This window comes from Balaenoptera physalus (assembly GCF_965194825.1).
Source record: "Balaenoptera physalus genome assembly, chromosome: 10".
NCBI classification, from domain to species: domain Eukaryota; kingdom Metazoa; phylum Chordata; class Mammalia; order Artiodactyla; family Balaenopteridae; genus Balaenoptera; species Balaenoptera physalus.
Window position 1 is genome coordinate 66,362,257 of NC_138889.1, and position 21,059 is coordinate 66,383,315.

At 37.5% G+C, this 21,059-nt stretch overlaps 1 protein-coding gene across 5 annotated transcripts in view; it reads right to left on the minus strand.

Moving 5' to 3' along the window:
* Positions 1–21,059, minus strand: part of STK33 (serine/threonine kinase 33) — a 76,688-nt gene that overhangs the window by 30,402 nt on the left and 25,227 nt on the right. For all 5 annotated transcript variants that reach the window (XM_082478085.1, XM_082478083.1, XM_082478084.1 and 2 more), the window contains 3 exons: positions 19,145–19,220; positions 14,951–15,063; positions 14,411–14,496 (listed from right to left, as the gene is read on the minus strand). In XM_082478085.1, coding sequence (XP_082334211.1) covers positions 14,411–14,496; positions 14,951–15,063; positions 19,145–19,220 — 275 coding nt within the window. The remainder of the gene's footprint in view (positions 1–14,410; positions 14,497–14,950; positions 15,064–19,144; positions 19,221–21,059) is intronic.

Consider the following 21,059-nt stretch of genomic DNA (forward strand, 5'->3'; position numbering starts at 1 on the left):
TGACTCTTGTTCTTTTTTATATGATATTGCTCTTTCTCTCTGGGAACATTTAGAATTTCCTCTTTGTTTTTGATGTTCTTAAATCTCATTATGTCTATTTTGTCAGTTTTTCCTTCTCTCTCCTATTTGGTAGTCTATCATCTATTTAGAGCTGAAGTCTTTCTTCTTTCTTTAACTCTGACAAATTATCTCTATTATTTTTTAAAAGATTTCCTTCTCCCTCTTTTTACTTTTTTTCCTGAGACTCCTATTATATGGATTTTGTAACTTTTACTTTCAATTCCTTATAGCTTAACTTTTCTTTATTTTTTTCAATTTGTTTATCTTCACCTGTTCCCTTCTATAAAGTTCTATTAAAGTTCCATAATCTGATCATCTAGTTTTTTTAATTCATTCTTCAGCTTCACCCATTTCACTACTTATCCTATATAACTGCATCTCTATTTTAACTATTATACCTAAATGGTTCTACCTGGTTTTGCTTTATCATTTCATTTCTTGCTTCATATTATTAACATCTTCCCTTATCTCTTGTAGCATGTTTACTTTGTTGACTTCTAAATTCTTGAACTGCCTATTCTAAACTCTCCTAATGGTGTGTGAAATGTGGCCTGTTAGCTCATACTCCGCAGGGAGAACTGGCTCCTCAGGAGGACAGACCAGAACCAGGCCTTCAGCCCCAGGAGCTCAAAATCCCTAGGCACCAAAGATCTGCCCCCACCAAGCAACTCCTCAGTTCAGGGTTTCAACCTTATCAAACTTCTCCTCCAAGAAGAAACAACCCAAGGAGGAGGCACTTCTAAAAGTATAACCCACCTGTCCTAGGGTGTGGAGGCCAACAGGTAAGTCAATGCCTAAATCCAATTCCCACCCATTTTCCTTAGCTTCTCACTCATGCAGGGCCTCAGTGCTGCTCTGATTTTATTACTTCCTACTCCTGTGAGAGGACAGGCATCAGTGTCCCGAGGCACAGGGGAACTTGGGTTGTTTTTGTCTTCCTATTTTTACTTCCTTCCCTGGCTGTAACCTTACCCACCATACATGCCAGCTCAGAATATCCCCTTATCTTCCCAGGGGTTTCGCACACTATTCTCTGAATCCTGGTATCATGAGGTTTCTCTCTAAAGTTACTCTAGGTTTAATCTTCAGAGAACATGCAGAAGTCTGTGCTAATTCAGTATCTTGTCAGGAACCAGAGCCTCCTCCAGCTGGCCTTTCACTAGGTGGTTTTTGACATATAACTCAAACAGATTTAAAGAAATGAGTGACACTGCTACATCAAAACTCTTTCTACTTGTTTGTAAGGTTCTCAGTGCTTACATCTATGAAAACTGACAACAATAATACAATTGATGCTGAACACTGTCTCTCTCTAACATTAAGTAACATTCAATCATGGATGGATAGCTATTTGGGGGGAAAATGTAGCCCTATCCATCCACTAAAGAGATATTTTTCCAATATAATTTGACTTATGTTTGATAATTATTAACAATTATGATTACATTCCCTTGATCAATTATAAAAGAATAATTACAGTCACTCAAATAATTTTTAAAAATTTAGAGCCCTAGGGTCATGAGAAATAAAAACAAAAGTATAAATATATATTTGAGCTTTTTTTTGCAAAATGAGACAAATGATAGAGTGATTAGTAAGAAGTCTTTCATGCAAAAATATATATTACATTGGGATAAATGCGGTAGAAGAAATGCAATACAAAAACAAATTCAAAGAAATGAACAAATAATCTAAAGTTTCTTTTTAAAAAAATTTTTTTAATTTTATTTCTTTATACAGCAGGTTCTTATTAGTTATTCATTTTATACATATGAGTGTATATGTGTCAATCCCAATCTCCCAATTCATCACACCACCTCCCTCCCTGCCACTTTCCCCCCTTGGTGTCCATACGTTTGTTCTCTATGTCTGTGTCTCTATTTCTGCCCTGCAAACTGGTTCATCTATACCATTTTCCTAGGTTCCACATATATGCGTTAATATACGATATTTGTTTTTCTCTTTCTGACTTACTTCACTCTGTATGACGGTCTCTACATCCATCCACATCGCTACAAATGACCCAATTTCGTTCCTTTTTATGGCTCAGTAATATTCCATTGCATATATGTGCCACATCTTCTTTATCCATTCATCTGTCGATGGGCATTTAGGTTGCTTCCATGACCTGGCTATTGTAAACAGTGCTGCAATGAATATTGGGGTGCATGTGTCTTTTTGAACTATGGTTTTCTCTGGGTATATATGCCCAGTAGTGGGATGGCTGGGTCATATGGTAATTCTATTTTTACTTTTTTAAGGAACCTCCATACTGTTCTCCATAGTGGCTGTATCAATTTACATTCCCACCAATAGTGCAAGAGGGTTCCCTTTTCTCCACACCCTCTTCAGCATTTGCTGTTCGTAGATTTTCTGATGATGCCCATTCTAACTGGTGTGAGGTGATACCTCATTGTAGTTTTGATTTGCATTTCTCTAATAATTAGTGATGTTGAGCAGCTTTTCATGTGCTTCCTGGCCATCTGTAGGTCTTCTTTGGAAAAATGTCTATTTAGGTCTACTGCCCATTTTTTGATTGGGTTGTTTGTTTTTTTGGTAATGAGCTGCATGAGCTGTTTATAAATTTTGGAGATTAATCCGTTGTCAGTTGCTTCATTTGCAAATAGTTTCTCCCATTCTGAGGGTTGTTTTTTCGTCTTGTTTATGGTTTCCTTTACTGTGCAAAAGCTTTTAAGTTTCATTAGGTCCTGTTTGTTTATTTTTGTTTTTATTTCCATTTCTCTAGGAGGTGGGTCAAAAAGGATCTTGCTGTGATTTATGTCATGGAGTGTTCTGCCTATGTTTTCCTCTAAGAGTTTGATAATGTCTGGCCTTACATTTAGGTCTTCAATCCATTTTGAGTTTTTTTTTTTTTTTTTAATTTATTTATGGCTGTGCTGGGTCTTCGTTTCTGTGACAGGGCTTTCTCTAGTTGTGGCAAGCGGGGGCCACTCTTCATCGCGGTGCACGGGCCTCTCACTATCACGGCCTCTCTTGTTGGGAGCACAGGCTCCAGACGTGCAGGCTCAGTAATTGTGGCTCACGGGCTTAGCTGCTCCGTGGCATGTGGGATCTTCCCAGACCAGGGCTTCAACCCGTGTCCCCTGCACTGGCAGGCAGATTCTCAACCACTGTGCCACCAGGGAAGCCCTTGAGTTTATTTTTGTGTATGGTGTTAGGGAGTGTTCTAATTTCATTCCTTTACATGTAGCTGTCCAGTTTTCCCAGCACCACTTATTAAAGAGGCTGTCTTTTCTCCATTGTATATTCCTGCCTCCTTTATCAAAGATAAGGTGATCATACGTGCGTGGGTTTATCTCTGGGCTTTCTATCCTGTTCCATTGATGTATATTCCTGTTTTTCTGCCAGTACCATACTGTCTTGATTACTGTAGCTTTGTAGTATAGTCTGAAGTCCGGGAGCCTGATTCCTCCAGCTCCGTTTTGCTTTCTCAAGACTGCTTTGGCTCTTTGGGGTCTTTTGTGTCTCCATACAAATTTTAAGATTTTTTATCCTAGTTCTGTAAAAAATGCCATTGGTAATTTGATAGGGATTGCATTGAATCTGTAGATTGCTTTGGGTAGTACAGTCATTTTCACAATATTGATTCTTCCAATCCAAGAACATGGTATATCTCTCCATCTGTTTGTATCGTCTTTAATTTCTTTCATCAGTGTCTTATAGTTTTCTGCATACAGGTCTTTTGTCTCCCTAGGTAGGTTTATTCCTAGGTATTTTATTCTTTTTCTTGCAATGGTAAATGGGAGTGTTTCCTTAATTTCTTTTTCAGATTTTTCATCATTAGTATATAGGAATGCAAGATATTTCTGTGCATTAATTTTGTACCCTGCAACTTTACCAAATTCATTGATTAGCTCTAGTAGTTTTCTGGTGACATCTTTAGGATCCTCTATGTATAGTATCATGTCATCTGCAAACAGTGACAGTTTTACTTCTTCTTTTCCAATTTGTATTCCTTTTATTTCTTGTTCTTCTCTGATTGCTGTGGTTAGGACGTCCAAAACTATGTTGAATAATAGTGGCAAGAGTGGGCATCCTTGCCTTGTTCCTGATCTTAGAGGAAATGCTTTCAGGTTTTCACCATTGAGAATGATGTTTGCTGTGCGTTTGTCATATATGGCCTTTCTTATGTTGAGGTAGGTTCTCTCTACGCCCACCTTCTGGAGAGTTTTTATCATAAATGGGTGTTGAATTCTGTCAAAAGCTTTTTCTGCATCTGTTGAGATGATCAAGTATGGTTTTTATTCTTCAATTTGTTAATATGGTGTATCACATTGATTGATATGCGTATACTGAAGAATCCTTGCATCCCTGGGATAAATCCCACTTGATTATGGTGTATGATCCTTTTAATGTGTTGTAGGATTCTGTTTGCTACTATTTTGTTGAGGATTTTTGCATCTATATTCATCAGTGATATTGGTCTGTAATTTTCTTTTTTTGTAGTATCTTTGTCTGGTTTTGGTATCAGGGTGATGGTGGCCTCATAGAATGAGTTTGGGAGTGTTCCTTCCTCTGCAATTTTTTGGAAGAGTTTGAGAAGGATGGGTGTTAGCTCTTCTCTAAATGTTTGATAGAATTCACCTGTGAAGCCATCTGATCCTGGACTTTGCTTGTTGGAAGATTTTTAATCACAGTTTCAATTTCATTACTTGTGATTGGTCTGTTCATATTTTCTATTTCTTCCCGGTTCAGTCTTGGAAGGTTATACCTTTCTAAGAATTTGTCCATTTCTTCCAGGTTGTCCATTTTATTGGCATAGAGTTGCTTGTAGTAGTCTCTTAGGATGCTTTGCAGTTCTGTGGTGTCTGTAGTAACCTCTCCTTTTTCATTTCTAATTTTATTGATTTGAGTCCTCTCTTTTTCTTGATGAGTCTGGCTAATGGTTTATCAATTTTGTTTATCTTCTCAAAGAACCAGCTTTTAGTTTTATTGATCTTTGCTATTGTTTTCTTTGTTTCTATTTCATTTATTTCTGCTCTGATCTTTATGATTTCTTTCCTTCTGCTATCTTTGGGTTTTGTTCGTTCTTCTTTCTCTAGTCCCTTGACGTGTAAGGTTAGATTGTTTATTTGAGATTTTTATTGTTTCTTGAGGTAGGCTTGTATTGCTATAAACTTCCCTCTTAGAACTGCTTTTGCTGCATGCCATAGGTTTGGATCGTTGTGTTTTCGTTGTCATTTGTCTCTAGGTATTTTTTGATTTCCTCTTTGATTTCTTCAGTGATCTCTTGGTTATTTAGTAACGTATTGTTTAGCCTCCATGTGTTTGTCTTTTTTACGTTTTTTTCCCTGTAACTGATTTCTAATCTCATAGCGTTGTGGTCAGAAAAGATGCTTGATATGATTTCGATTTTCTTAAATTTACCGAAGCTTGATTTGTGACCCAAGATGTGATCTATCCTGGAGAATGTTCCATGCGCACTTGAGAAGAAAGTGTAATCTGCTGTTTTGGGATGCAATGTCCTATAAATATCAATTAAATCTATCTGGTCTATTGTGTCATTTAAAGCTAGTGTTTACTTATTAATTTTCTGTTTCGATGATCTGTCCATTGGTATAAGTGAGGTGTTAAAGTCCCCCACTATTACTGTGTTACTGTCGATTTCCTCTTTTATAGCTGTTAGCAGTTGCCTTATGTATTGAGGTGCTCCTATGTTGGGTGCATATATATTTATAATTGTTATATCTTCTTCTTGGATTGAGCCCTTGATCATTATGTAGTGTCCTTCCTTGTCTCTTGTAACATTCTTTATTTTAAAGTCTATTTTACCTGATATGAGTATTGCTACTCCAGCTTTCTTTTGATTTTCATTTTCCTGGAGTATCTTTTTCCATCTCCTCATGTTCAGTCTGTATGTGTCCCTAGGTCTGAAGTGGGTCTCTTGTAGACAGCATATGTATGGGTCTTGTTTTTGTATCCATTCAGCGAGCCTGTGGTTTTTGGTTGGAGCATTAAATTCATTCACGTTTAAGGTAATTATCCATATGTATGTTCCTGTTACCATTTTCTTAATTGTTATGGGTTTGTTTTTGTTGGCCCTTTTCTTCCCTTGTGTTTCCCACTGAGAGAAGTTCCTCTAGCATTTGTTGTAGAGCTGGTTTGGTGGTGCTGAATTCTCTTATCTTTTGCTTGTCTGTAAAGCTTTTAATTTCTCCATCGAATCTGAATGAGATCCTTGCCGGGTAGAGTAATCTTGGTTGTAGGTTCTTCCCTTTCATCATTTTAAATATATCGTGCCTCTCCCTTCTGGCTTGTAGAGTTTCTGCTGAGAAATCAGCTGTTAACCTTATGGGAGTTCCCTTGTATGTTATTTGTCATTTTTCCCTTGTTGCTTTCAATAATTATTCTTTGTCTTTAATTTTTGTCAATTTGATTACTATGTGTCTCAGCATGTTTCTCCTTGGGTTTATCCTGCCTGGGACTCTCTGTGCTTCCTGGACTTGGGTGGCTATTTCCTTTCCCATGTTAGGGAAGTTTTCGACTATAATCTCTTCAAATATTTTCTCAGGTCCTTTCTCTCTCTCTTCTCCTTCTGCGACCCCTATAATGCGAATGTTGTTGCATTTAATGTTGTCCCTGAGGTCTCTTAGGCTGTCTTCATTTCTTTTCATTCTTTTTTCTTTATTCTGTTCCACAGCAGTGAATTCCACCATTCTGTCTTCCAGGTCACTTATCTGTTCTTCTGCCTCAGTTATTCTGCTATTGATTCCTTCTAGTGTATTTTTCATTTCAGTTCTTGTATTGGTCATCTCTGTTTTTTCCTTAATTCTTCTAGGTCTTTGTTAAACATTTCTTGCATCTTCTCGATCTTTGCCTCCATTCTTTTTACGAGGTCCTGGATCATCTTCACTATCATTATTCTGAATTCTTTTTCTGAAAGGTTGCCTATCTCCACTTCATTTAGTTGTTTTTCTGGGGTTTTATGTTGTTCCTTCATCTGGTACATAGCCCTCTGCATTTTCATCTTGTGTATCTTTCTGTGAATGTGGTTTTTGTTCTATGGGCTGCAGGATTGTACTTCTTCTTGCTTCTGCTGTCTGCCCTCTGGTGGATGAGGCTATCTAAGAGCCTTGAGCAAGCTTCCTGATGGGAGGGACTGGTGGTGGATAGAGCTGGCTGTTGCTCTGGTGGGCAGAGCTCAGTAAAACTTTAATCTGCTTTTCTGCCCATGAGTGGGGCTGAGTTCCCTCCCTGTTGGTTGTTTGGCCTGAGGTGACCCAGCACTGGAGGTTACAGGCTCTTCGGTGGGGCTAATGGCGGACTCTGGGAGGGCTCACGCCAAGGAGTACTTCCCAGAACTTCTGCTTCCAGTGTCCTTGTCTTCCCGGTGAGCCACAGCCACACCCCGCCTCTGCAGGAGACCCTCCAACACTAGCAGATATATCTGGTCAGTCTCCTATGGGGTCACTGCTCCTTCCCCTGGGTCCCGATGTGCACACTACTTTGTGTGTGCCCTCCAAGAGTGGAGTCTCTGTTTCCCCCAGTCCTGTCGAAGCCCTGCAATCAAATCCCACTAGCCTTCAAAGTCTGATTCTCTATGAATTCCTCCTCCCGTTGCTGGACCCCCAGGTTGGGAAGCCTGACATAGGGCTCAGAACCTTCACTGCAGCGGGTGGACTTCTGCGGTATAAGTATTCTCCAGTTTGTGAATCACCCACCCATCAGTTATGGGATTTGATTTTATTGTGATTGCGCCTCTCTTACCGTCTCAATGTGGTTTCTCTTTTGTCTTTGGATGTGGGGTATCTTTTTTGGTGAGTTCCAGTGTCTTCCTGTCGATGATTGTTCAGCAGTTAGTTGTGATTTTGATGCTCTCACAAGAGGGAGTGAGCGCACATCCTTCTACTCCGCCATCTTGAACCAATCTCTCAACTGCATTTCTAAACACTTCAACTCCTGGCTGTGCCTCCCTGGGAGGATCCTGAGCCATCCCAGGTCCTGTCCACATGGATGTAGCCCCAGGTTGTCCTGAAGCCCAAATCCCAGTGAGTCCTATGGAGATTGAACTCCTGTTGCAAGGACGCTGGCCCTTCGAGTCCCAAAGCGGAGGACCTGGCAGTGCTAGAGGAGACAGAACTCTAAAGTTTCTGTTAAAGGAGAATTTGTTCATAAATTTTTAAAATTGGATGAGCTGGAGGTGTTATACATGTAAAAAAAGTTATATTTATTTTTAATTACCAACATTTACAATATATAGGAAATTATATCCCTTGTAATTATTTATATTTCTGATGAAAACCTTCTAAGTTCAACCTAAAAATATCTGAAGAGATTCATTACTTTTCAGTCTTTCTGAAATTATTCAAGCACAAACGTTTGAATGTACTGTTCCAAAAAGCACCTCACTCTTCTTCCAATCTACAAAACCAGTAATTCTTCTAGACTTTCATCTTACCCCATTTTCCTAGTCACCTGAAAAATAGTTTTTATTCCTTTTACTCTTTTATCTAACATTTCTACTTAGTTGAAAAATTGTGTTGATTCTCTTTCTAATGTCTATTTCTCCCCTCTCCTCTGTTCCATTCTCACTGCCCTCGTTCCAATCTTTATTATCTCACCTGAGTCCTATTTCAGTTCTCCAACTTTGCTTGCCACTCTGCAAACCATATCACACACACTGTTGCCAGATTATTCTTCCTGAAGTTCTGTCTGCCCTGGCCAGCAATACATCCACCAACCCACTAACTGAGAGAGTTGACCTGTGAAGAATCTTAGACACTTGCTACTTGTTCCCAACCTGCTCCAATGCCTATCCTGTTCTATCTCCCCATTAAGATCCTGCTTCTGCCCTTTAGCCATGATCTGTGCATAAGGATCCCTCAAATTTATTCCTAGGGCTCTTCTGGCTTCACACTATTTCAGCCAGGATACTTCATTAGAAGAGGAGCTCCCCCCTCAGAATAGCCCACAGACCCCATCCAAGTCCACCCAAATCACTCCACAAGGGTTGAAAGGACAAAGCAGAAAACAAAACTCACATAAGTTCAGCTATGATCTGGTACTTCAGTGCCTTTCAGTAGCAATCCATTGTCAAACAAGTCAGATACAAAGTCTTCTCTATGTAGGTCAAGGTCTAGAGCAAAATAGCCCTAATCTGCCTTTACAGCTTAATTTCCCACTACTTCCCTACATGTCTTCTATGATTCTAAAAAAACAGAACTACTAATATACTTCATTTTTTCTTTCTCTATATCTTTGTAAAGTTCTTTCTATCTAGAATCCCCTGCCTTCTTACCATGACTCCAACTTTAATATCTACTTTTACCCATTCATTTAGAGTCAGATCACATATTACCTTCACTTTAAGTGGTTTTTGTAACCCCCTAAAGGGAATAATAGCTCTCTTCTTAAAAACCTAATAGTACTACCACTATACTATATACTATATAAATACATGTTTTATATATTAAATATAATATATATTTAATATACATTAATAAGTACAAATATGATATAAATATATAATACGTATTTTATAGAATATATATTTTATACAGTATATTTTATATATATATATATTATATGTATACACACACACACACACACACACATCATATACTCATTCTCTGCCTGTGTTTTTGTTTTAAACTCTCCACTATGCTGTGGGCAACCTGTAGGAAGGGACTATGCCAGACTCATCCTTGTGTCCTCCAGAGCACATAGTAGTTATTCAATAAATATTTGTTTGAATTATTAAGTATATATCAATCACTGAATTTTGAGTAAATGCCCAAGGTTCCTGGTTCATGAGCTTCCAAACATAATTCTTATTTATAAAAAAACCTTCATTAAAGAGGGCTTCCGAAGCATATTCATATACGTAAGATAATTCAGAATTTAAGAATAACTAAATATATCAATAGTAAAATAAAGGTAAGAGCCTTAATATATTTAGGAAGAAAATATACAGTAGGAAAAAATTAGTTAGGTATCAGAATAATTACCAATAATTAGTTAGGTATCAGAAAATTTCAATTCTTTTACATAGAGTTTACAGGGTAAAGGTTAAAAGCTAATGACCAAAGCCTAAATAACAGTTTGTGAATTAGTGAACAACGACCCTGTTCACACATAGGAAAGAGTGTTCTGAAGTTAGACCCTACAGTTCATTACAAGAGCATTTGTAAAGTGTGACTAAAAAGCAAAGTACACTGTAATTTGTGGTAAATTACTCAATGGGAGAGACTGTGTTTTATTCATCTTTGTACCCATATAGTGCCTGATGAATTAAAATCAAAAGACACTTGTTAAAATCAACATAGACGTTTAAATGACTGTTGTCCCATTTAAAATAAGCCACCCTGCAAGACTGACGCACTATAATAATAATTTCCTTCCGTCAAACAGCTTGCAATTGTTCCCCACTATCTATGGCAGGAAGTTAAAACTCTTTAGCCTGGGATTCAAGTGCCCTCACAATTTTCTTTCCTTTTCTAAACGGCTTATTTCCCACTTCTTTCCTTCAGGCATCTTATTCGTCAGTCAAATTGAACTTCCTGATTTCACACTTGCTTGCCTCTGTATCTCTCTGTTCATCTGGCAATTTCTTATGTCATTTATCATTTTCTTCCTTGCTTTGTATCTTATACATAGCTTGTTTTCCTTATTATATTGTAAGTTCCTCATGTCAGAGACTAGGTCCTATATGTCTTTAACTGTATTTTATTACCTACCACAGGGCCTGGCACATGGTAGGCACCAAAAAAAAAAAAAATCTGTTGAAGGAATTACTGAATAATACCAGTAGAGCTCAAATCCGGAAACTACTTTTTGACAAGCCGTAAAAGAAAAATGCTTTGTTAATTTATGGCAGAGTTCTTAAATATAAGCAGGCATTAAAAATACTGGGGAAACTTGTTAAATATGCAAATTCTTGGTGTTAGTTGTTACCAGGGGACTTAATACCAAGGGGCAACTGTAACTATCTAATAAGGAATGAAGTCCTGAACCACTGTTGAGAATGAAAAGGGCAAAAAAGAAGAAAAGGATAAAGAGGATAACAGGCACACTCTTGGCAGTGGGAGTCATCATCAAACTCTTCCTTTGTAGTAAAGTCATTATTGGCTGTTTTTCCTTGCATCTGATCTTTGACTTTTTTTTTTAAATATCTGGTTTTTTGTTTTGTTTTGTTTTTTATAAATTTATTTATTTATTTATTTATTTTTGGCTGTGTTGGGTCTTCGTTGCTGCACACAGGCTTTCTCTAGTTGCAGCGAGCGGGGGCTACTCTTCGTTGCGGTGCGCAGGCTTCTCACTGCGGTGGCTTCTCTTGTTGCAGAGCACGGGCTCTAGGTGCGCAGGCTTCAGTAGTTGTGGTGCACGGGCTCAGTAGTTGTGGCTCGCAGACTCTAGAGTGCAGGCTCAGTAGTTGTGGCGCATGGGCTTAGCTGCTCCGCAGCATGTGGGATCTTCCCGGACCAGGGATCGAACCTGTGTCCCCTGCATTGGCAGGTGGATTCTCAACCACTGCGCCACCAGGGAAGTCCTGATCTTTGACTTTTTAAATCAGGATGACAATATCTGTTTAAGACCCATTCACTTAAATGTACATAGAGAAGCAATGATTATTTTTCTCAGAATACTTTTCAGATATGTACTGTATTTCAAAATGCACAATATATAGGTAAACCATAGAAACTTTTTATCCAATAAAGCTCTTTGAAAAGAATGTTACTATTTGTTCAGTATTGGAAGATCAGCTCTGGTTATAAAGCAGTAAGGCACTGAGAGAACTAACGTGTTCTCTTTAGATTATTTCAAACAGAGGATATGAATTACAGGAAGCAAGACTTCAAGTGGTTAAGAAGAAAAGAGTTTTGCCTTTCAGAAGTTTACAAAATGCCAGTATTCTAAACTTCATACACTGAACTCCTTAGGATAGTCTGATATAGTACACGCTATCTGTCACTTCTCTATCCATTTGGCAAAGACTACATAGAGACAAATGTTACAGAGGCTCAAAAATGGAGACTTCTGGAAAAATGACCAAAGCCAGAAATAAAGTTGTACTAATTAGAAAACAAATAATTAAATGGCCAAACCCGAATGTTGTGTGATGCTGAAAAGAGATAGATTTCTAAAGCATACCATCTGTTTTACAGTTTTTATTTTGCTGTACTGCAAATCTACTCAGTAGTTTTGCAATGATCTAGCTGCTAACTCATTTGCACAATTACTTTAGGCCAGAAATACTTATTGCACAGAATCATTTGAGAGTTCAACACATTCACAGAAAAGGGCAGATATAAACCATTTTTGAGTGAAGACAATTTCTTTAGCCCTTAAAGAAAAAAAAATGTTATTCAAAAAAATGATTAGAAATTGCCAAAAGAAAATCAGAATGCTATCACTATAAATTTATGGTATCTAAACCTATCTAGGCCTTCAGGGTCACCATCAACCCCTCTGTTGGCCATTCTAATGAAAACTCATTCTCATCTCGACCCCTCGGCAGCATTTACCTGGGAGCTGACTGCTCCTGCTTTCTCAAACACTTTTCTCACTTAACTTCCTTGGTACCACCCTCCTGACTTTCCTTCTTCCTCATCAGCTATTCCTTTTCAGCCTCCACTGCTAGCTTCTCCTCTTCTAAATGTTGTAGTGTTTAAGGCAGGGTGCTGAGGCCTCTTGTCCTTTCTATCTGTATTTTCTTCCTAACTTATCTCTTCAGCCCAATGGCTTTACATGGCATCTATATACTCAGGACTCACAGATTTATATCTCCAGCTCATTCTTCTCGAGTTCTAGGCTCATATATTCAATGATCTATTTGAAATCTCCACTTGAATGCTACATAGGCATCTCAAATTTAGCATGTCTCATATGGAACTCCTGACTCACCACTCTTGCCCCAGAAAAAAAAAATCTATTTCTCCTACAGTCTTCCACATCTCAGTAAATGGCACTACCATCCAACCAGTTGTTAAAGCAAAATCTAAAAATCATCCTGATTCCTCCCTTATCCTTATCCCTTATCTGATCCATCACCAAGCCCTATCAAATATACCGAAAAAATATATTACATTTATTTCTCTTCAACTCTATTGCTACCACCCTGTCCAAGCCACCATCATCTCTCAACATTACTACTGCATTGTAAGCATATCATGTATCTTCAGTACCTAACACAGTGTCTAGCAAGTCATAGATGTAAAATAACTTTCTGCATAGATAAATATTACTTAGCAATATTCCTATGTCTCTAAGAGAATCTCCAATTTCCATTCTCAGACATTTTCTGACATACCTACAGACATTCATTTACTGAATCATCTACTCATTCAGCAATTATTTATTATTGTATTAATTGGTATTAGGTTTAACTGCATATTTCACAGTATCTCAAAGATGACAGACGTTTGTTTCCTGCTCATATAAAAACGTCTGGAGGTAGGCAGTCAAGGGCTGGCATAGCAGCTCTATATGCTAAGAGCCCTGGTTCCTTGCATCTTGTTGCTCTGCTATCCCATTTATAAATTCCACTTTATGATCTAATATGGCTACTTAAACTCCACCCATCACAGCTGCATTTCAGTCACCAGGGAAGAAGATGGATGTGAGGAAGGCCATACCCCCTCCATTTAAGGACACTTCCCAGAAATTGCTCCTACCTCCACTTATATCTCATTGACCAGCACCATAACTAGCAACGATGGGGAAGAACTAGCAAGGAAGACTAGATAGCAATGTTACCAGCTAAAAGTCAGGATCCTCATTTCCATAGAAGAAAGAGAAGATAAATATTGAGAGGTAGTAGCATCCTCTTCCAAAGTTCCTGTTGTGACCAGATAATGTTCTGGGTACAGGGATACAAAGATCAGTAGGACATAGGGTCACTGCTCAAGGCGTTAGTCCAATGGGGGAAAGCAATATGTTAATGAATAATTACTCAAGATTTCAAGCCAGGCAACAGACACTGTTAGAAGACCTTGGCTTTTCTGAATCCCTGAAGATTCCTTGCATCCAAAGAGTTGAAAGAGAAGTAGATGGTTCCAGTGCTTTACATCACTAAATTATATAGACTGCCTCAATATTCCACAGCTTTAATAATGGACATTTCTCAGCTCTATTTTACTGGATTTGATACAAAAGAAAAGTTCATTTAAACCTCTATAAACATATATAAACAACTGTGATAGTACTTTTAACAGTTTGAAAATACCCATTTCAGAAATGTGGCAACACTCAATAATTTTTTTAACTTGTCAGAAGATGAAACTAAATGACTGTTTTAAGAAGACTATATATAAACTACAAGGCCAGATGAGAAGAAATAAGCAATGACAGCATGCCAAAAAGAAAAAAAAGAAGTAATACTGTAACTTACTGTTAACCACTGGTTATCTAGTAGTTCCTTAGCTGTGATTCTATGAGCAGGATCTACTTTCATAAGTTGTTTCAAAACACTTTTAGCTGCAAATAAGGGAAAAATCCTGAAAGTCTGATTTATCTCAACTATAATTAGTACCACACATTTTCCAGTTTATTTAGGATTAGGTCTGTATGATATGAAGGAAACTTGTCAGTTATAAAATAAATATCATCAATACAAATGGCTAATATTAAATAAAGTTTAAGGCCTAAAGTGAGGTTTTATTGCCTGGATTACCCGGTTTATGGTCTATAGTAAAAATTAGCTAGATGATCAGCAAATTTCCTCTTCAATTTTTATTACGCATTTTCTGTTTTTGCTGAAAGTTTCAACTATAACAAGCACAGTGAAGATATCACTATTACCACAAGTAAATAGTGTATTTCTACAAGTAAATTTAATGGCTAACCAGAGATCTAAAGTATCTGAATTACTGGCCGCCTTTCTTATATTATGTATACTTGCTTTAGTAAATAATAACAAATCTATACTTACCAGAATCACTTATGGAATCCCAGACTGAATCTTTAAAATGTAGTTCTCCCTTTCTTATTAACTCAAAAAGCTTCTCTTCTGAGCTTGCCATAAAGGGTGCTTCTCCACATAATCTACAACAAAGACAGTCATTTTGTTAAGATTTTTTTTTAAATAATCAGAATAAGGCTATTAAAAATTAAGTTTCCACAGGACTTGGAAGTAGTGGTGCTTCATATTTAGGTAAAGGAGAAAAAGAGGTGGGAACTTCTCTGGATGTAGAAATGGAAGCGAAGGGCTTTTGCAAGATCTGTGCTAGGCTCTTGTATACATTGGAACTTCCACATTTGCAAATGACCCAAAGCTCTTCCAGGTGGAGAAACACTAATGGGTTAAAATACAGAAAGGTGTGTGAGTTTAAGTGCACAGTAACAGTGGTGGATAATAGAGGAGAAACACTTCAATGTGAGCAAAGGTAAGGTAACGCCTTAAGGTACATAATTCACATTGGACTTACAGAAAGATATACAGAGTTATCAGAGTCTAACAAGAGTTATCAGACTCTAATGACCATGTAAGAGTTTTATCCGTGGTAAAATGCTACACGAATGTTAGTGATAGTAAGAATAACCCTGGGGTCTACAGGCTCTGAGTCAAAACCAAAAATCCATTAAAATGGCCACAACTCTTCAAAAATGATACATAAAAAAAATGAAGAAAATCTGAATGAGGAAAATCAGATGAATTTGACTCTTCAGTCTGGAAGGGTGAAAGCTGAGTACATGTAACGACCAACATCAGTAAAGCCATGTGTATACAGTAAACATGGGCTTATTTGTAAATTCTGTAGTCCAGGGACTATGAGTCTTTAGAGTCTTTTAAAGGAAGTACTGTGCTATACTTTACAAAGAGCATGGCAAGCCTATGCTTCAATAGGTGATCTAGTCCAAAACTACAAGAACATGCTTAAAAGTTGCAAACATTAGCCATCATCTTTATCATCAACCCCAACATCTGAGGGCAACCCTGCAGACAACAACCAGATTTTCCCAATGACAACCAGAGAGAAGTTGGACCTGGACTCATCACAGAGGCCACTCTAACTCTGTATGTCTATTCTTCAACTCTCAGGATTATACTTTTCCACTTTATTATGGAAACAATAAAACGGCAGAATTCCATTACACTTCCCAAATGCTGGTCTATTATGTACATAAGTATAATGTACAATGATCTCCAGGTCTCTTAACAGATTTTTAATGATTTTTGTTTTTAGTCATATTTTTCTTAAAGTTCTTCAAAAATCTTTCCCATGAATATTTTTTGAATAAGTCTAAATTTGGTAAATATCTTACACGACAATGATTTTCTGGGGGGGCGGTGTGGGAGGGGCGAGCTGTATTCATCCTAGTAATTTATCAAACTAGGCTGGACAACACAGCTTTTCATTTACCAATAGGTTCTTGTTAAGCGATAAACATTTATTAAATTGTTCTGCAAACTCTCCTTTTAATACTTTTTATTTCTCCAGCTCATTCTGACCCTCCTCTCTCTGATCTTACTTGCCTTACTACTGTTTAGTTTTAAAATGCAATTAAAAAAAGCCAAAAAAATGGTCTTATGGGCAATTACAATCTATTATATCAAGTACAGGCCAGCAAAAGCCCGGCTCATTGAGTCTGTTAACAACCAGTGATATGCACATTCACCAATTTCTTAGCTGCTCCCGCACTGCCTGACTAGTGTGCAACTATATAGCTCAAGGGCTACATTTTAAAAATTCCACTTTTTTCTGTCCTTTACAATTTTACTCACACAAAATGTATCTAATGGTTGGTCAATCAGCAGCATATGAAATTTTATGACAGCAATTTTCTGCACATCCAGAAAAGGGAATCCAAGACATGAAAAATGCCTTTTAAAGCCTTCCTATTATTTTGCTTCATAGGAATCAAAACAGCAAAAGACAGTGTCCATAAAGAGTATTTATGCTAATTTCACCTTGAGAAAGTATGTTATCATTGTCCAATTAAGTAGCCATGAAACAGGGGTAACTGATAAACAAGAAAATAACCCCCCTGGAGAAGATAATATGTTTGTGCCCTTGTTGAAGGAAATTATCTATAAGACCACTGGGCTCAGGCAGATTAATGAATAGGCACTGATTAGCTAAGTAAGAGTCTCCTGTAAAGAAAAAATATGTCATTATTATGATATGCAGTCATGCTCAGAAGCAGAAAAATTAAAATTACATCTTTAAGTAGGAGAAAAAAATTTAAGGTATGTAATACACTATCACTTCCCTTAACACCAAATTCAAACTAAGAAGGCAGCAAATACCACATGAATGGTGTAATAATAGATCACATATATTATGTTTGACTTGTGTTGTCCAGAAAGTCGTGAGAGTATAAAACACTAATTTTAAATAGTTGTATTTTTAATTTAAAACTAAGGCTCAGAATTTTAATATGATTCTAATCAGCACAGAACAATGATCAAAAACTTTGTGAATACATTTATACTTTATGCAATCTAAGCAGTGATATGTCAGCTATCTGAGTTACAACTACGATCACAACATCCAATTTCTACTGCCTGTGTATTCCATTTCACAGGACTGTGAAAATGTAACTACTGTGATGTCAATATTTAGAAACGATCTGGAAGAGGTAGTGCACAGTGAAATCTTCAATATGACCATAAAACTAATGTTGCATCAACATAAAAATGTTCATATTCACCAACAGGCAGAACAGTAACCGCTAACTTTTCAGAACATCTCTTAGACAATTCACTTTAATTCAATTTAACAAACATATATTGAGCACTGACTACATGTCTACTATTGTACCAGATACCAGGGATGCAAAGATGAATCATCGCTCTGTCCTTCATGGAACTTAGAGCAAGAAAAACAGGTACAATACATAATACAATAATTATATTCCATTATAATCTAGCTTTTAAAAGTGCAATGAGAACACAGAAAAGTGAACAATTGATTCTATCATATTTACACATGTGCAAACCTTCCTGATTAAATATTCTTATTATTTTGTTTTTCTTTCAACACTACTGTTTTACATGCATCTTTGCTATTGCCTTAAATTCCAAAAAGTATACACATAATGAATGTAGTAACTCTGCTGGGGTAGAGTAGGACTTAGGGAAATAGAAGTCTTTACTGTGTGAGCTGGACACACCCAGGAAAGAGGTTAGTAGAGAAGAAAAAAGAACATCTAGGCAGAATGAACTGCATGAGCAAAGACCCAGAAGCATGCAATACAGGGTGCCTGAGTCATAAGGAGTGGCCTAGAGTGGCCACCAGCACAGGGTAAGTGAATGGGAACACATATGCAGACCAAGATTAGAAAGGCACTCTGGAGCCAGGCCGTGGAAGCTTTGTGTCACGCCATGCGGGGATGCTCTGAGATTTTTCTACAGCAAGGGAGAATTACCAGAGGTTGTTAATCAGTAAAGTAGTACAATCAGATTTGTGATTCAGAAAGACAACTCTGACAACTGTGTGAAGGATGAACCCGAGGCAGGAGAACTGACAGAAAGACACTGTAATCTTCTAGAAAGGGATCGTAAGGAGAAATGATACAAGTGAAGAGAAGTGAAATAACAGGTGAGGACACTTCAAAGGAAAAATACAGGCCATGGGGTTTGACTGAATCTTGAGAGTGAGACAGAAGAGACAGCAAGAAAGGCCAACGTTTTCAGTAGCATGAAGAGAAGTAGAAACAACAGAATACTCCCTGGACCCTGGGCTGAACCTTTATCTGGTTACTGCCCGCTCCTCACACGTGCCCTGTCCATCAGGTGGCTCTAGTGCCAGGTCCCAGGACCTCCCTCTACCTGATGCTCTATAAGTGAATCTCTTGAGAAAATACAAAGAAGCTTTTGTTTTGTAGCAAAGGATCAGGGAGGTGCTGAGGCAAGTTTTTCATGTTGCTCAGATCATGCAGTGCATTGTAGCATTTATAGATCAATGAAAAGCAAAGCTGAAAGTTATAAATTGATTGTATTAAAAAAATACCTAATGGATGTACCTGACAACTAATAAGACACCTTTTAGAATGACTTCCCAACTGTTTCTTTAGTCGCTTTCTTAAAACTATATTGTTTAGTTTTAATTTAAAGTCTATGTAATTCTACTGTTAGGGCTCATCCATTCATTTTAAGTTGTACATTTAGCAGGGTACTTACAAAATGTACATTATGACACCTATGCTCCAAATGTCACACTGCTGGCTATAGTCGTGGGCATTGATAACTTCAGGGGCTGCCAAACAAGCAGAAATAAAATAATATTAATAATACAATAAATGACTTTTAAATGCTTAAACACAAAGCATGAAAAGTGTGCTGATGTGCTGTAATTTATTCCCCCACAGGGAAAAAGAGAACCAACAGCAGATGTTAAGTGAATAATGCACAGGCCTTAACAATTGATGTCGCTGTATCCTCACCCCTGTTATTTAGCTTCTAATGGAACAATGGCACACACTGTATAGCTAAATGCACAACTCTTCATCTCTTTCAAATTGTTAAGAAATGATTTTACAAAGATTGTGTAGTTATAGTAGAAGACAACAATATCTCAGTTCTTTGCCAAAAACAGAATTGAAAACATGCCTTAAGTAGATACAATTTAAAACAAGCCCAATATGTAGAAATCTAGATTTACAGAGAAACTAAGATAAACGGTTCTAAACCACTTCAGTAAAATAACAGTAGTAATAATAACATCATAGCACTCCTATGACAGTATGAATTATCTTCCACATTTTCTCAATGATAAAACTAAGACAGAGGGCTCCTATAACATAACTTGATCAAAAAGCCAATTAGTCCCAGGGTGATGACTAGGATGCAGGCACTCCTGACTCCCCAACTCTGGGCTACTTACTTACAATGTGTCCACAATAGGGCTCCTTTAAACAATCTTCTCAAAGTAGAACTTTTTTTTTACTTTGAGGTAGCACATTTTTTAATGATTAGATTTTTTATAATGGCTGGCTTTGTAAAAAGTCACATATGATATTCCAGGAATATGTCTACTATACTTCTACAGCTAGGTAGCACCACACAGGGCCAACTGTAAGTTATACGTGGATTCACCCCTGCGTCATTCAAGGGTCAATTGCGTGTATTTGAATAGAACTTTAAAATTTACGAAGTACTTTTGTATAGATGATGTTATTTGTATAAATTATGTTAAGAATCATGTGAGACAGGTATGTAGCCATGACTTACTTTGCCAGCGAGGAAATTAAGGTTCAGGTACACATATGAAGCGACTCACCTGAAGTGACACCGTTACACAGCGCCTCCCATGTAAAAGGTGTTTTTACTTTAGAAAACAGTTTCAATCACCCCCCCAACACAAACACAGCTTTTATAACTACTAAAAGCAAATGAAATTTCATTTCCTCTGCCTATTGTTAAAGGAACTAAAAAGCAACAACAAAGGAGTTAAAAGGTAAACAGAAGAAAGAGAACAGGCTCAACCGGAGATAATTAACAAACTGAGTAATTCTTCTCCAAATCACTGAAAATTAACTAATTAATATTTTCCTTAAGCAATTACTTGTATTCTTTAACTCTACTTAAACTTTTAAAGTATGCAATCATTAAAGCTCAAGTTGCTCTATGGCTGCATGTCTACGACAAGGGCAGATTCCGTGATCCGATTCCCTGACAGATCTCCATGTAGGTGCATCACACAGCAGGGGCCCGGAATTTGGAGCCCTCACTCCCTCTTTCAGAGCCACCTTAATTATCAGGGGCATTTCTACTTGCACTGGCATCGCAGCTCTCACAGGGAGGCAGAGGCCAGACTGGCTGGGCCAAGAAGCCATTTAGGAAGTCAGCAAAGCTCCACAAACCATCTGCCTTCTCTCTTGCTCTCTCACTTGTCTCACAGTACAGAAAACTAATAAGCAGGCATAAAACTCAGGGTGCTTGGATATATTTTCCCCATGTAACTACAGACCAGATGTCTTTTGCCAACAGGAGGATATGAACAGAATCTAAAGTAGCCTCTTCCCAAATAAGATAAAACAATTTAGAAACTTTATGCATCAAGTAGACAAAAAAACAATGAACTAGGTATACTGCT